This window comes from Diachasma alloeum, unplaced genomic scaffold, assembly GCF_001412515.2.
Source record: "Diachasma alloeum isolate Michigan unplaced genomic scaffold, Dall2.0 Dall_scaffold_00277, whole genome shotgun sequence".
Taxonomy (NCBI): domain Eukaryota; kingdom Metazoa; phylum Arthropoda; class Insecta; order Hymenoptera; family Braconidae; genus Diachasma; species Diachasma alloeum.
Window position 1 is genome coordinate 803103 of NW_021680416.1, and position 13052 is coordinate 816154.

Sequence of the window (13052 nt, forward strand, 5' to 3'; positions counted from 1 at the left end):
AGCTGGGCATTAGTCAAACACTTTTTTTTCTAATTATGGACAGAGTTGACATTCGATATTCCAGTTTAAATCGCATTTACTCCGCTGATTCATTTCCATCAGTCCACAATACGATTATACTGTCACGTTTAGTTGGAAATTGCTTTTTCGATGAACACGGATATTGAGAGGTAATTAACGGCCGTTCAGTTTTGCCAATGAGGGGAAATAAATTGTTGGATAAATTGTTGTAAAAGGTCGGGATCACTGGCAGCGAATGAAATTCCAAACTGTCGGTGTTGACTTTGCGGATATCTCGCAGTTATTGGGGTTTGAAATTGGGGGGAGTAATGGGATCGGGACTTTGGAGATGTTTTGGAAGTTATTTTGTTCACATCTTCATCAGCACTCTATTGCCATGGGAATTTCAAACACAGGGTTAAATAAATTTGGTTGAATTCTCCGAGAAAAGACCTTGAATTCGATTTCAGGGAACAAGTCAATGGAATTTCAAATTTCTCTGAAAATTGAAGTGAAGTCCCAATTTTTTAGTGGCAGGCAGACAGAAATTCCACAATTTACATGAATTTTCAAGTGAATATTAATATTTACCATCGAATTCCCGTGAACTCTCAGAGGATTTCCCTAAAATACTAGGAATTCCAGGCATTTTTGAAGGAATTCTCTGATAATTCAGAAGAATCTGGAATTCAGGGTGAGATTTCTCTGATTTTCCTGATTTTTCATTAATTTTACAGTTTCCAGAAACTTTTCCATGAAATTATAAATTTTCAATTACGAAATTCCGTGAATTTTCAGTGGAAATGTTACTTGTTCGAAATTTGCAAGACTTTTACCTGAAATTTCAGTGGAAATTTTTTTTCATCACTTGTGCTTAAAGCGAGGTTTCAAATTATGCGCAAAATCCCACTTTCCACACATTGTGATAAAAAATCGGGTGCGACACTCGGAGGAAAAGTGTTCTTTGACTGTTGGGAAGGTAGCGCTCGCCGAAGACGAATGTGATTTCAATAATTGCTCAATAGAAAAAACGTGAGAATTTGGAATTTTTACATGAGAGAAATTATTTTTCAAACATTCCTGAGCAACTAGAATTTCCCATTTTATTCAGACTTTTAAAATAATTCCTAACAATTCAATTGAAAGTCAAATTGTTTCAACCTTTATATTTATTTTTATATTCAGCAACGAATTGACGGGGGCGCGGAGGCTTAACGATAAATATTTAAAAGAACTTCAGTCAAAAAAAGCGCCACATTACTCACCTTCTGAGAACTTTCCTGAATTGCTCCTCATCAATTTTCTCAACGGTTCGCTCCAATTTAAAGCAATCCATTCTCCCCAAAAAACTTTGTTCTATCGAGTTCCACTCATTACCCAAGATAACAACCCTCCAAAAAAATAAATAAACAATTACGATTTGTGATTTCAATAATTTCTCAATAGAAAGAACGTGAGAATCTGGAATTTTAACATGAGAAAAATTATTTTTCAAACATTCCTGAGCAACTAGAATTCCCAATTTTATTCAGACTTTTAAAATAATTCCTAACAATTCAATTGAAAGTCAAATTGTTTCAACCTTTATATTTATTTTTATATTCAGCAACGAATTGACGGGGGCGCGGAGGCTTAACGATAAATATTTAAAAGAACTTCAGTCAAAAAAAGCGCCACATTACTCACCTTCTGAGAACTTTCCCGAATTGCTCCTCATCAATTTTCTCAACCGTTCGTTCCAATTTAAAGCAATCCATTCTCCCCAAAAAACTTTGTTCTATCGAGTTCCACTCATTACCCAAGATAACAACCCTCCAAAAAAATAAATAAACAATTACGATTTGTGATTTCAATAATTTCTCAATAGAAAGAACGTGAGAATCTGGAATTTTAACATGAGAAAAATTATTTTTCAAACATTCCTGAGCAACTAGAATTCCCAATTTTATTCATAACAATTCAATTAAAAGTCAAATTATTTCAATCTTTATATTTATTTTATATTCAGCAACGAATTACGGGGGGGGGAGACATTACTCACCTTCTGAGAACTTTCCCGAATTGCTTCTCATCAATTTCCTCAACCGTTCGCTCCAATTGAAAGCAATCCATTCTCCCCCAAAAAACCTCCATCGAGTTCCACCCATTACCCAAGATAACAAGCCGCCAAAACAGAATAAATAAACAACAATTGCTAAGTGATACCCCAATGTTTTTCCCCCCAGATTCCATTTACACAGAGCGCTTTATGGGCCTACCAACAGTCTCCGACAATCTAAACGGTTACGAGCAGGGCCAACTTTTGAACAAAGTAGAGAACATTAAATCTAATAGCTACTACCTTATTCACGGAACTCTCGACGACAATGTGCACTATCAGCAGTCACTTCTGCTTGCCAAAGTCCTCGAGCAGAAGGATATACTCTTCAGACAGCAGGTACCAGAGTGGAAATTTATCATGATAACATCCTGAATTGTTAAAAACAATTACTTGAGATTTTTGCTCTCTTCCAGACGTACACCGACGAGGACCATGGCATCGCTCAATCACGGTCGCACCTCTACCACTCAATGGAGAATTTTCTCGACGACTGCCTGATAAAATTATGATCGCGAGAAATTTTTCAACGATAAAAATTCAACAGAAAAAGTACATTCAACCTTCGACTTGTCTGTAAATAAATGAGAATAACGACGATCCTGTACAAAAGTTTATGTACAATATTGTAATATGAGTGTTCATGTAAATATCAATCCAGAGTGTAGGGAATACGATGATTATTGTCAAGATTTTTAATTAAAAATAGAACGTTTTTTCAAGAGTGATTTATGGAGTTTTACGGAATGATATGGAGAACAACTTTTTTAATGAACTAAAATTATTACAGAGAATACGAATCAAATTTGTTATCAATACAAAAGAGCTTAATGATGTTGATGGGTCCTGTGACCTCATTTTATCTTGTCAAATTGTCGTGGGTTATTCGAGAAAAATGGATTTATGTACTTACAGACGACTTTGGAATAAGCACGCTCATGCACTCGTTTTATTCAGTTCAGTGGAGATACTTTTATTCTTGATTTAATGTGCATTTCACTAATTATGGAGTTATTTCGATATGTTTTAGGATTAAGATTACAGAAATTCGTATTGATTATTTTTTTTCTTTTGTGATTAGAGTTAAATGGAACAAGAAAATGAATAGAAATTTGGGGGAATTCAACATTCTGAATGATTGATAATCCGCAGATTTTTAAAATTGAGGACAAAACGTCATTTCCTTGTTGTATTTAACGAGTGATGTTTCAACTCTTTAAGATAGCATATCTATCACCTTAAGATTGTTAAGATTTACAAGTTCAAGGTACTAATAATGTTCTTTATAATAATGAACACGATAGTGTAAATACCCCAGGACTATCATAGTTTTTATCGTAAATAATGAAGAGAGTTTTTAATCACAAGGACCACCAGCAAAAATCAATTTTCTTTTTCAAATGAAAAAAAAACTGAGTAAGAGTGGATTATGATAAATTTAATATGTCAAATTTGAATAATGAAGGATAATGGTTGATGTTTTATCTCTGACATTCGTGTACATAAAACGGAATTTTTCAAAATCTCAAACAATTTAGACAGGGGCAAAACATTGTTGATGAAGAGAGGGGAAGGTGGACAGAGACGAGAACAATTATAGAATCCGGCAAAGCTTGTACACCCATTATTCATTATTTGTTGAGTGTAAAGAAAATATAAAGCTCTATGTTTTATTAAAAACCACGTTTTTATTCATTATTACCTTCAAGTATTTATGACACTTTGTGGGGATGAAATTTTTGGTGATTGAATTAGCTCAGGAATTTTCTGTTTCCTTCAATCTGAGAGGAAAATTAAAAATGTTAAATAACAAAGTAGTAAAACGCAAAATGTCCAGTTCTTTGATTTTTTAAAGTATGAAATTGTATTTTTAATCGATAATTTTTGGAAGACGATGACGAAAGACATAAAAGTACAAAATGAAGAAACGAGCCATGCACGAAAAAATTTAATAGAAAAACCTATCGAATTCGTTAGAAAATTCTATTCAATTTCGATTAAACTTTCTATTAGTTTTTGACTGATTCTATTGACATGTTCAATAGAAAAGTCAACAGAATTCGATTTTTCCATATAACTTATTCTTTTCATAAATTTTCTGTAGAATTTGCTCGACGCAAATTTTCTAAGTTTTTTTCATTCTATTTTTCTTTTCTTCTCATCAAGGAAATCAAACAAAAAAACTTAGAAAATTTGAGCCGAGGAAATTCTATAGAAAATATCTTAATAGAATAAGTTATATCGAAAAATTGAATTCTATTGACTTTTTCTACTGAACATTTCAATAGAATCGGCCAAAAACTAATCGAACAATGCAATAAAAATTCAATAGAATTTTCTAACGAATTCGATAGGTTTTTTAATTACATTTCTTCCTCCATGGCACAATTCTAGAATGACGACAACGCGTGTCCACCCATTACTCATTATTTGTTGAGCGGAAAGAAAATGCAGTTTTTCTTATTAAAAAAGTGTTTTTATTCATTATCAACTTTAACAATTTATAAAACATTGTAGGGGGGAAATTTTCGGTGACTGAACTAGCTCAGGAATTTTCTGTTTCCTTGAATCTGAAATAGAAATGAAGATAAATGAGTAACAAATTAGTAAAACGTAAAATATTCATTTTTCCCATTCTTTAAAATATGAAATTATAAATAATGTGAATATATTTTTAAGGAATAATTTCGGACGACGATGACAAAAGACTCTTCCTACTGGGAATTTTTTCAGTTGCAAAAAGTGTTGAAAGATTTTCTTCTAAAGTAATTCGTTTCTTCGATGAATAGACAATTACAATTCTTTAAAATTTGGAATTTCACTGATAAATTTTCCATTTTTTTAATTGAGAAGTAAATTGAATGATCAATTGTTTTTTACACTTACTTGCACTTGGTACAGGTATAGAATACCGTCTGCCCTTCATCAGCTGATCTCAGTTGAAGAGTGGCATAACTCATTTTATCGTTACCACATTGAGGGCATTTTCTATCGACTACTGGGCCCTCAGCCTCTTCATCCTTGTCGTCCTCCTCCTTTACTTTTGTATCTTCGTAGGCATTGAGATCAGTCATTTCGAGGATGTAAGTCATTGCCATGTCTCCAAACACTGGAAAAGAAAAATCACCATTATCAAAACCTAATTAAAAAGTGCAAAAAATAAAAGGGACTGACATGAGTATGGAATTATCTCGTTAATGAAAGTTTCTTAGACCAAATTACCAGAATACCTTTTTTGTAAGCAATTTCGTGAGCTATAAAAAGATCTTTTGACATTTATTCCCCCGTAAAATGCCTCGTTAATAAGATACTTACCTAATTCAAGGGAAGATATTACATTGCATTCAAGTCATTAACTCATGAATCAGTCTTTAACGGGCCAATTACGTGTTTTATGCACCATCTCGGGAGGAATTGTCAAGAGACCTTTTATGAGTTTCTGAGAAAATTTTCGCGGGTTCATGGCTAAAAAACTTCTTTTAAAAGAACTTCGTCTAAAAACATTTTGTCAAAAGAACTCCACTACTGCACTATGAAACATTCTAATGCATGGAGTAATTGAACTGGAGGTGTTTCCATTAATTTCTCCCTCACTTTGTTAATTTTCACAATCACAGTTAATTTAATTGTTTATTCTTTTCTTAAATTTTCACATTTAGTTTCTATGGATTTTCCCATCAAATTGTGGAATTTCAGTTACAAAAATCCGTAAAATTTTAGTCAAACTGTCTCTTAACAAAAAATTTACAAGATGTGCAAATCCCTAAGGTGGGGTAAAACGGACACTTGACTTTTTTCCAAAATTCATATCTCAGAAACAAGTTTATCAATCGAGCTCCGCCTAAGCTCAAAACAAAGAGGAAAACTTGGACTTTCCATGGGAAAACAATTCAAGAATAAGCCCACAGAGGCGAAAATAATCGATAAAATGACGATACATGATTTTTTAGAAAAAACGATTTTTGGATGAATTTCTCCATAACAGGATGTATTGAATCGATCGACACAAAATTGTATACACAAGTGTGACTCAGTAATACTAATGAGTAGCCAGAATCTCAGGTGTTTATTCCAAGTTTTACGCGTATTATCAAACGGCCGATTAACTCTCAATTGAAAAAATTAGAAAAACACGAATATCTCGAAAACTTTTTGTGAACGGATTCACATCTTGATTGATCTTGATAGAGGGCGACAAGACGAGTATTTGGAAAGAAAAATAAAATCAATCGGACCAGTAGTTTGAAACATATTCAGCAAAACAGTTTTTCACAAAAAGTTGAATATCTTCTAAACCACTTGTCCAATTTCGCCTACCCACCATCCCATTCTGTAATATCATAAGAGCTACAATCTGACCAAATTTCAATATCCTATCTAAATTTTTTCGGGAATTATCGTGCATAAAACGATTTTCTCATAAAAAGGAAAAATGCCGATTATTACCAATCTGACCCTAGTTACACAGCAATATTGTGATTTGATTTGATAGATATTATCACAAGGAATATTTTGACGTAAAAAAAAATCATCTCAGTCACGTAGTTTTCGAGATATTGAGGAAAAACGAATTTTCAGAAATTTCTGTATCTCGGAAACTACTTGATCGATTGAGCTGAAATTGCGTCCAGAAGTGCTCCAAAGTGATACCAATTATGTGACGAAATTTCAGATTTTTAGCTTCAACTTTAGTCCTTTTCCTGTGAAGATTTATAAAAATTTTCCGAAAAATTCGCACACACATGTGATCATACATACACACATTTTCTAAAAACATCATATCTTCACATTTCATGATATTCTACGTCATTTTCAGGCGAAATTAGAAGATCGTCAAAATCAACAATTAGGGGAGGTTGGGGTAAAACCGACACTTTTGACTTTTTTAAAAATGTTAATGAGGGGTTGAAATGTTGATAAAATTTAATAAGTTCTTTTTCAATACAAAGAACAATTGATAAATTTTTTGTTGAGTTACGAACAATTTTAAAAAAGTCTAAAGTGTCCATTTTACCCCAATCTCCCCTACAAAGCTTCCATTCGAAAGCAAAAAAGCCCATTTCATCAACAGCAATTCACTGAGTCATTAACATTTAAAAAAAATCAGGAGCCCTTTTTACCCCACCCCTCCCTACATCAACTTTATCCAGCATTTTTTAACAATGCAAATCGACAAAAAAAAAGATGAAAATAATTCACTAGACCCTCATTTATTAATTCATAATTATTGTTTTTCCGAATGGAATTGAACCAAATGCAATGCAGAATGCTCACCCTCAGGTCCCCAACTTCTTCCACACGCGTAGCATTTCACAGCCCCTTTGTCACCGAGCAGTGGCAGAATCGATCCGCAGTCGGAGCAAAATCCGGCAGGACTATTGAAACAAACTCTCTCCCCGTCGAGTGCCATAATCCGATTGAAAAATCCGTGAGTAATCGACAAAATAATCCGCACTTGAATCCACGATCAGTCACAGTCACTCACTGTTATGATGCGAAACCGCCATATTGAAGCACGTGACACCTCCTGTGATTTTTGGACGAGCGGAACGGAGGAATTGAATCACACACGCGTGAGATGCAAAATGACCGTCATTTTTTGGTCATATGACGCCATCTAAAAAATGACGGTCATGTGACGCACAAATTTTCCAATTACAAACGATTGTCACAAATCATTTGTAACCAAATTGTTGTCAAACCATCTATATAGTTGCATAATGACGGTCATAACTAATTTTGAATTTGTGACGGTCATGAATAAAAAAAAATAGTGTCATCTATATGGATGGAAAAAAAACGTCATTTCCATTTCAAAATGCGGATTAGGCCAATACAAAAGGAATTCAACTGAAAATTGACCGAGAAAAAAATAAAGTTTCATCTATATAGATGAAAAATGACTGTCATTTTTTCTTGACAAGTTGTGACGGTCACAGAAGGGGGTGAGGGAATTGTGACAGCCGTCATGAACGCCTTGTCATGGAACCGTCAATGACGGGTCGTGTGACACATTTGCATCTCTACGCGTGACGCGGTTTAGCGCGATTGATTTCAAACGTGCACGGAGAGAAATATTCAAGAAAAATTACGAAACATTTCACGTAATCCGCAAGCGAGAATCGTTTTCAGTGAATTTCTATAGGAATATAAGAGAATAAATCTGAAACGTTCAGTAAGATTTCGGGTCTGTCACCGAAAAAATACGAAAAAGTCACGTAATTTTTCTGGAAGTTGTAAAATCTAACAGAAACTTCAAGACTTATTATGCCTCAGAACATGAAAATTCTTGGATGTTTAAGAATTTTTACGAAAAGTTCCAGAAAAATTACGGAACGTGTCAAAATCTCCCCCTCACGGTGACTCTTGGCTAGCCGTGAGGCGTCGGACGGATGAGTAATTTTTACGGAACAGATCGTAGAATTTACGTGACGATTGACACTTTTTATTGAATTTTACTTCGCCCCCAGATTACGTTTCGAAACTTAATTTTTAGGTCTTTTTTCTGGTAATTTTTATTGAATATTTCTCTCCGTGTAGGAGGGTATCTGGCAGGGGTACGCATTGTCTACCAAAACCGAATAAGACTTTTACATCGAACGGCGGAAAGATTTTCTCAACTTTTAGTTTATTGACCAGCTCTAGGCTAGGATCTCTCACCTGCTGATCTCATTAGGGAGAGGGTCCCTGCGATGGTTGCACTGCTCCTCCATCAATCAAAAATGAGAATTTCGAAAATCTTGGCGACTTCCATGATGATGACAGTCCTGGCTCAATCTACATCAGCGTGAGTCTCCATATTTTGTCGTCTAGACAATCCTCGCATTAAAATTTCCAAATCCGCTGCATTATCCGAAGTACCGAAACTTTTGGTCCCTTCTATAGGGGTGCGCACGAAACTCAAACGAGACTGTACTTTGAGGGATCGTTTCGCTCTAAAACCACATAGAAATTTTCAGTACTGCCTCAGTCTCGAAAGGCATATAGTTTTGACCCCTCTTTCACGACTCCGAGAAAATGTCTCTCGTTTCGTTCTCTCCTTTTCCTTATTTTTAACCCTAGGCTGGTCACCATGCGAGGGAATTGCCGCAACACGTCGTTTTATTCACCTTGCCATCGACTGGTTGACCGGAAAAATTTGAGAAAAATTGAATTCGTCAATTGAAGTATCTGGAAAATTCTAGTATTTTTTTTTCAATATTGTATCCTTAATTCTGGGAGAAAAAAAATGATTTCCAACAGGTGAACAATTTTTTCCCGTGTTAAATGAAATTGCCTGTTGCGCGACGTTGCTGGGAACTCGCGAAACGCGCCCGGGAAGTGTAGAGTGGATTCGGCAACGCTGGAGCCTAAATAACACGGCGGCACTCTCCCGCGAATGTGACTAAAGTCGCATTTTCCCGTCAGGTGACCAGACTAGGGTTAATCTACTAGATTAGTCAGCGCGCTCTGCGCGTGTATGTCCTACTCCATGACAGGAATCCCCATCAATATTAAATTTCTGTAATATTACACGGATTTGACCCTTACGACCCTTCGCTGGACGCCTAAGAAAACCGCCCAGGGGGGCTATTCTCGAAATATTGCCGTGCACGGAAGTGGCTTCGTAGACGAATTGCGTATAGGAATCATATAGGCGTTCCGTCAACGGAGTCGATTCCGCGCACGGAAATATTTCGAGAATAGGCCCCCAGTAGATGGACGGATTTTTTAGCAGTTGAAAAAAAAACGATCAAAAAAAAATCGTCACTCAGTGGTTAAGAATCACGACAGTTAGTGAAAATTCAAAGCAACAATTCACATTTCAGTATTTTTTTGCGTAATTCCCTATCCAAAAGTAAATCGTCCATCTATAGGGCAGTGTCCATCTACTGGGTAGCTTACCCTACTATTGACAGCTCAAATGTGCACAGAAAGGCACAAAACTATCGCGGAAAAAAAATACTTGAATGAGTATATTTTACTAGGGGGCTACGCCCCCTGCTCATTCCGCTCGCCAACTCTTATGGCCCTCATTTTGACCCTCATGACCCTTATTCTGACCCTTACCACCCTTATTTTGACCCTTGTGACCCCTCAGTTCGGGTTTTTTTTTTCCATGATTGATTTTTTTCTACTGACTATTTTTTCATTGAACTTTCTCAAATGTGGAAACACCGCGGAGTTTTCAAATGAAATCGGTAAGAAACCAATAATTTTCCACTAAAGTTAATCAATCAATTTAATTCAATTTTCTAATGATCTTTCTCACTCGTGATTTTTTTTCTTCATTAATTTTCCCCGCTTTTTCGATTGCACCGCTCATAGTCCAAACCTCATCAAATTCTCAAACAATAAAACTTGTTCTTCAATGGAGAAAAATTTTCTCACTCTTCGAATTCTTCTTTCAAACTTTCTGGCCTAGAAAATCCACACTGACAAGACGATTCACCAAACCCCCGGTTCTCCATTATCCACAAGTTCATCCAAAATTTTTTATTTCCCTTTTGTTCTTTCTGAAACAGGCAAAACATAACGCTATTTGATTTCACAAGAGCGGATAACGTGGACCAGTGGAGTGAGATATCGGATACAGTGAGGACAGTGGGAATGTCGAAGGCTGCGCTAACACTTCAAAAGACTCAAGTATTTCAAAGAGCTGTTTTCTTTACACTTTTGAATCCACAACCAAATGGAGCTGGCTTTGCTGGTGTGAGAGTTCCAACGGTCTGGAATTTGACGGAATATCGTAATATCGAGATCAAGTGTCGAGGACAGGGTGCCAATGACCATTATAAAGTCGTGTTGAGGCATAAAGGACTCAGCGCTAATAATGAGATCTCTTACGAACAATTTTTTACGGTAGATAAATGTGTTTCAGAAACAATCCATTCTTCCTAACTATTTTAAAAATTACTCCTAATTAATTTAGAAAGTCAATTGATTTGTCGATAATCATTTTCATTTTACTTCATTCTTATTCAAATTAATTTACATTCATTTTTAATTAATCAAAATAGTATATTTCCATACGAGTGCGGAAAAGTGTTTTTTGGCGAGTGGGATTATATCACTCGCCTTCGGCTCGTGCTATAAACCTCCCACGAGCCAAAAAACACTTTTCCCACGAGTATCGAACGATATTTTTCATCACAATGTGTGGAAAAGGGACGTTTTAGGCACGCGAAGCTTGCCTAAAAAGTTACTTTTTCGCACAGCGTGATGACAAATTTTTTATGCCACTCATGCCTGAAACCGACTGGATTACACACTCGACGCTTCGCGTCTCGTGTCTAATTCAGCCGGTTTCAGGCTTCGTGACATAAAATTTTGTTCAGTACTTAGGAAATTTCGTCCATAACGTGTGTGGTTACATCACTCGCCTTCGGCTCATGCTGTAAACCCCACACACGATAAAGACGAAATTGCCCCACACGTGCTGAAATATACTATTTTCATATTCATTTACTCATTACTCTTTACTGCACTCTTCATGACTGGATTAATAATTAATTAGAAATCTTGTAATTTGACGATGACGTCTCCTTTTATCGTAAATAATAATGATTTTTTAGTAAGTTTTTTAAACTCATCTGAATTGATTCAGAGATGTACCCAAAAAATGTAAAAATTCCCAAAAATTATGATAGAATGACAAAAAAAATATAAAAAATTCTGAACTTTTTCAAAGAACGTTTTTAATTGAGATTCAGAATGAGTTGAAAAAAGTGGAAATTACAAATATCTGATTCGCTGCGGCAAATTATGTATTAGCTGTCAGTTTCCATGGTAGATAATAAAATACTAACTCCTCATGGGAAGTGACAGCTAGGTATCTCAATTTTCAAAATAGTGGTATGTAGTTATCTGCCATTTTTATGTGATAAAAGTGTGATTAAAAAATTCTCCAAAATATTGCAACTTTTTTCAAAGAGCCTTTTCCGTAATAAATGTCTCTGTGCAGTGTGGGAAAAGATTTACGAAATCAGTCTTCCCCCTGCATGATATTGGGTGACAGGCCGCCACTTGTCAGTGTAAATCAGATACATTTTTCAATTTCTTGTTATTCAACTTATTCTGAATATAAATTAAAAATGTTCTTTGAAAAAATTAAGAATTTTTTCCTTTTTTTTATTATTCATTCATAATTTTCCAAAACTTCTCCATGATGCAGGACTTAATTGACAATTTCAGATGACGAAAGATGAAAGAAAATATCGAGATAACATTCGAAAGATAGTACACCCGCGCCTTAATTCAGATTAATGAAAAAAAAATTATTTTCAACATTTTGTTTTTCATGAATGAATGAATATTCATTCACATGAACATAATCCGATGTTTGATAGCGAAGATAAGATAAGGGTCTTAGGTATGACTAACTAATTCATTATTGAACTGCTGATTAATGAGAAATCATCATTTGATCAGGTGCCACTATCGACCGAGGAATTCTCAACGATAACTCTTCCCCTCGTTGAATTCAAACCATACTTCCGGGGGCGTCAAAAACCAGACGGAGAGCCTCTGGATACAGCGAGGATAACAATGTTTGGCCTCCAAGTTTACGGGGGTGTTTACTCGGCATTTAAACAGAAGGGAGTGTCAGCACTCGAAGTCGAGACAATTGTTGCAACCACGTAGATGCACAAGGATACACCATTATTTTTCTATCTAACGCTCCTCCTGTGTTTCGAATTCTTTTGTCTGTTCCAGATTATTTCTTTCTATTGTTCGTTGGACAAAGAATGAAATTTTAGAAATAGAAAAACACAACGTCAACACGAAAATATGAGAGGAGCTTTGGAATTATGTACTCTATTGTTTAAATATACTGGTAATTACTCATTAAATTACTTGTTATAAGGAAAATGAAACACTATGGATGATTGAAAGGGAATCAATAATGGGAGCGAAATAAGCTTCTCCCTGTAAACAAATAAACGAATAAAGGAATTATTAATGAATGAAGAAA

General features: G+C 35.3%; 3 protein-coding genes across 7 annotated transcripts in view; 2 read left to right on the forward strand and 1 right to left on the reverse strand.

Annotated features, from left to right (window-relative positions):
- LOC107038124 (venom dipeptidyl peptidase 4) overlaps window positions 1-3792 on the forward strand; it is a 567343-nt gene extending 563551 nt beyond the window's left edge. For all 3 annotated transcript variants that reach the window (XM_029126098.1, XM_015257032.2, XM_015257031.2), the window contains 2 exons: window positions 2226-2437; window positions 2515-3792. In XM_029126098.1, the coding sequence (XP_028981931.1) occupies window positions 2226-2437; window positions 2515-2610 (308 nt within the window). In that variant the 3' untranslated portion in view covers window positions 2611-3792. The remainder of the gene's footprint in view (window positions 1-2225; window positions 2438-2514) is intronic.
- A 760-nt stretch (window positions 3793-4552) lies between these two features.
- LOC107038057 (DNA-directed RNA polymerase I subunit RPA12) lies at window positions 4553-7633 on the reverse strand. Its single transcript, XM_015256932.2, has 3 exons — window positions 7373-7633; window positions 4985-5207; window positions 4553-4668 (listed from the first exon to the last, which is right to left on the reverse strand). Exons 1-3 carry the CDS (start codon window positions 7506-7508, stop codon window positions 4644-4646), a joined length of 384 nt encoding a protein of 127 aa, XP_015112418.1. The 5' UTR covers window positions 7509-7633; the 3' UTR covers window positions 4553-4643.
- On the forward strand, window positions 7389-13052 carry LOC107038056 (uncharacterized protein C9E9.15). 3 transcript variants are annotated; one of them, XM_015256930.2, is made up of 4 exons: window positions 7389-7526; window positions 8726-8885; window positions 10603-10939; window positions 12509-13052. In XM_015256930.2, exons 2-4 carry the CDS (start codon window positions 8791-8793, stop codon window positions 12719-12721), a joined length of 645 nt encoding a protein of 214 aa, XP_015112416.1. In that variant the 5' UTR covers window positions 7389-7526; window positions 8726-8790; the 3' UTR covers window positions 12722-13052. The 3 variants fall into 3 exon arrangements, with proteins under 3 accessions (XP_015112416.1, XP_015112415.1, XP_015112417.1); XM_015256929.2 differs by having other exon boundaries at window positions 8738-8885; XM_015256931.2 differs by having other exon boundaries at window positions 8738-8885; window positions 10633-10939.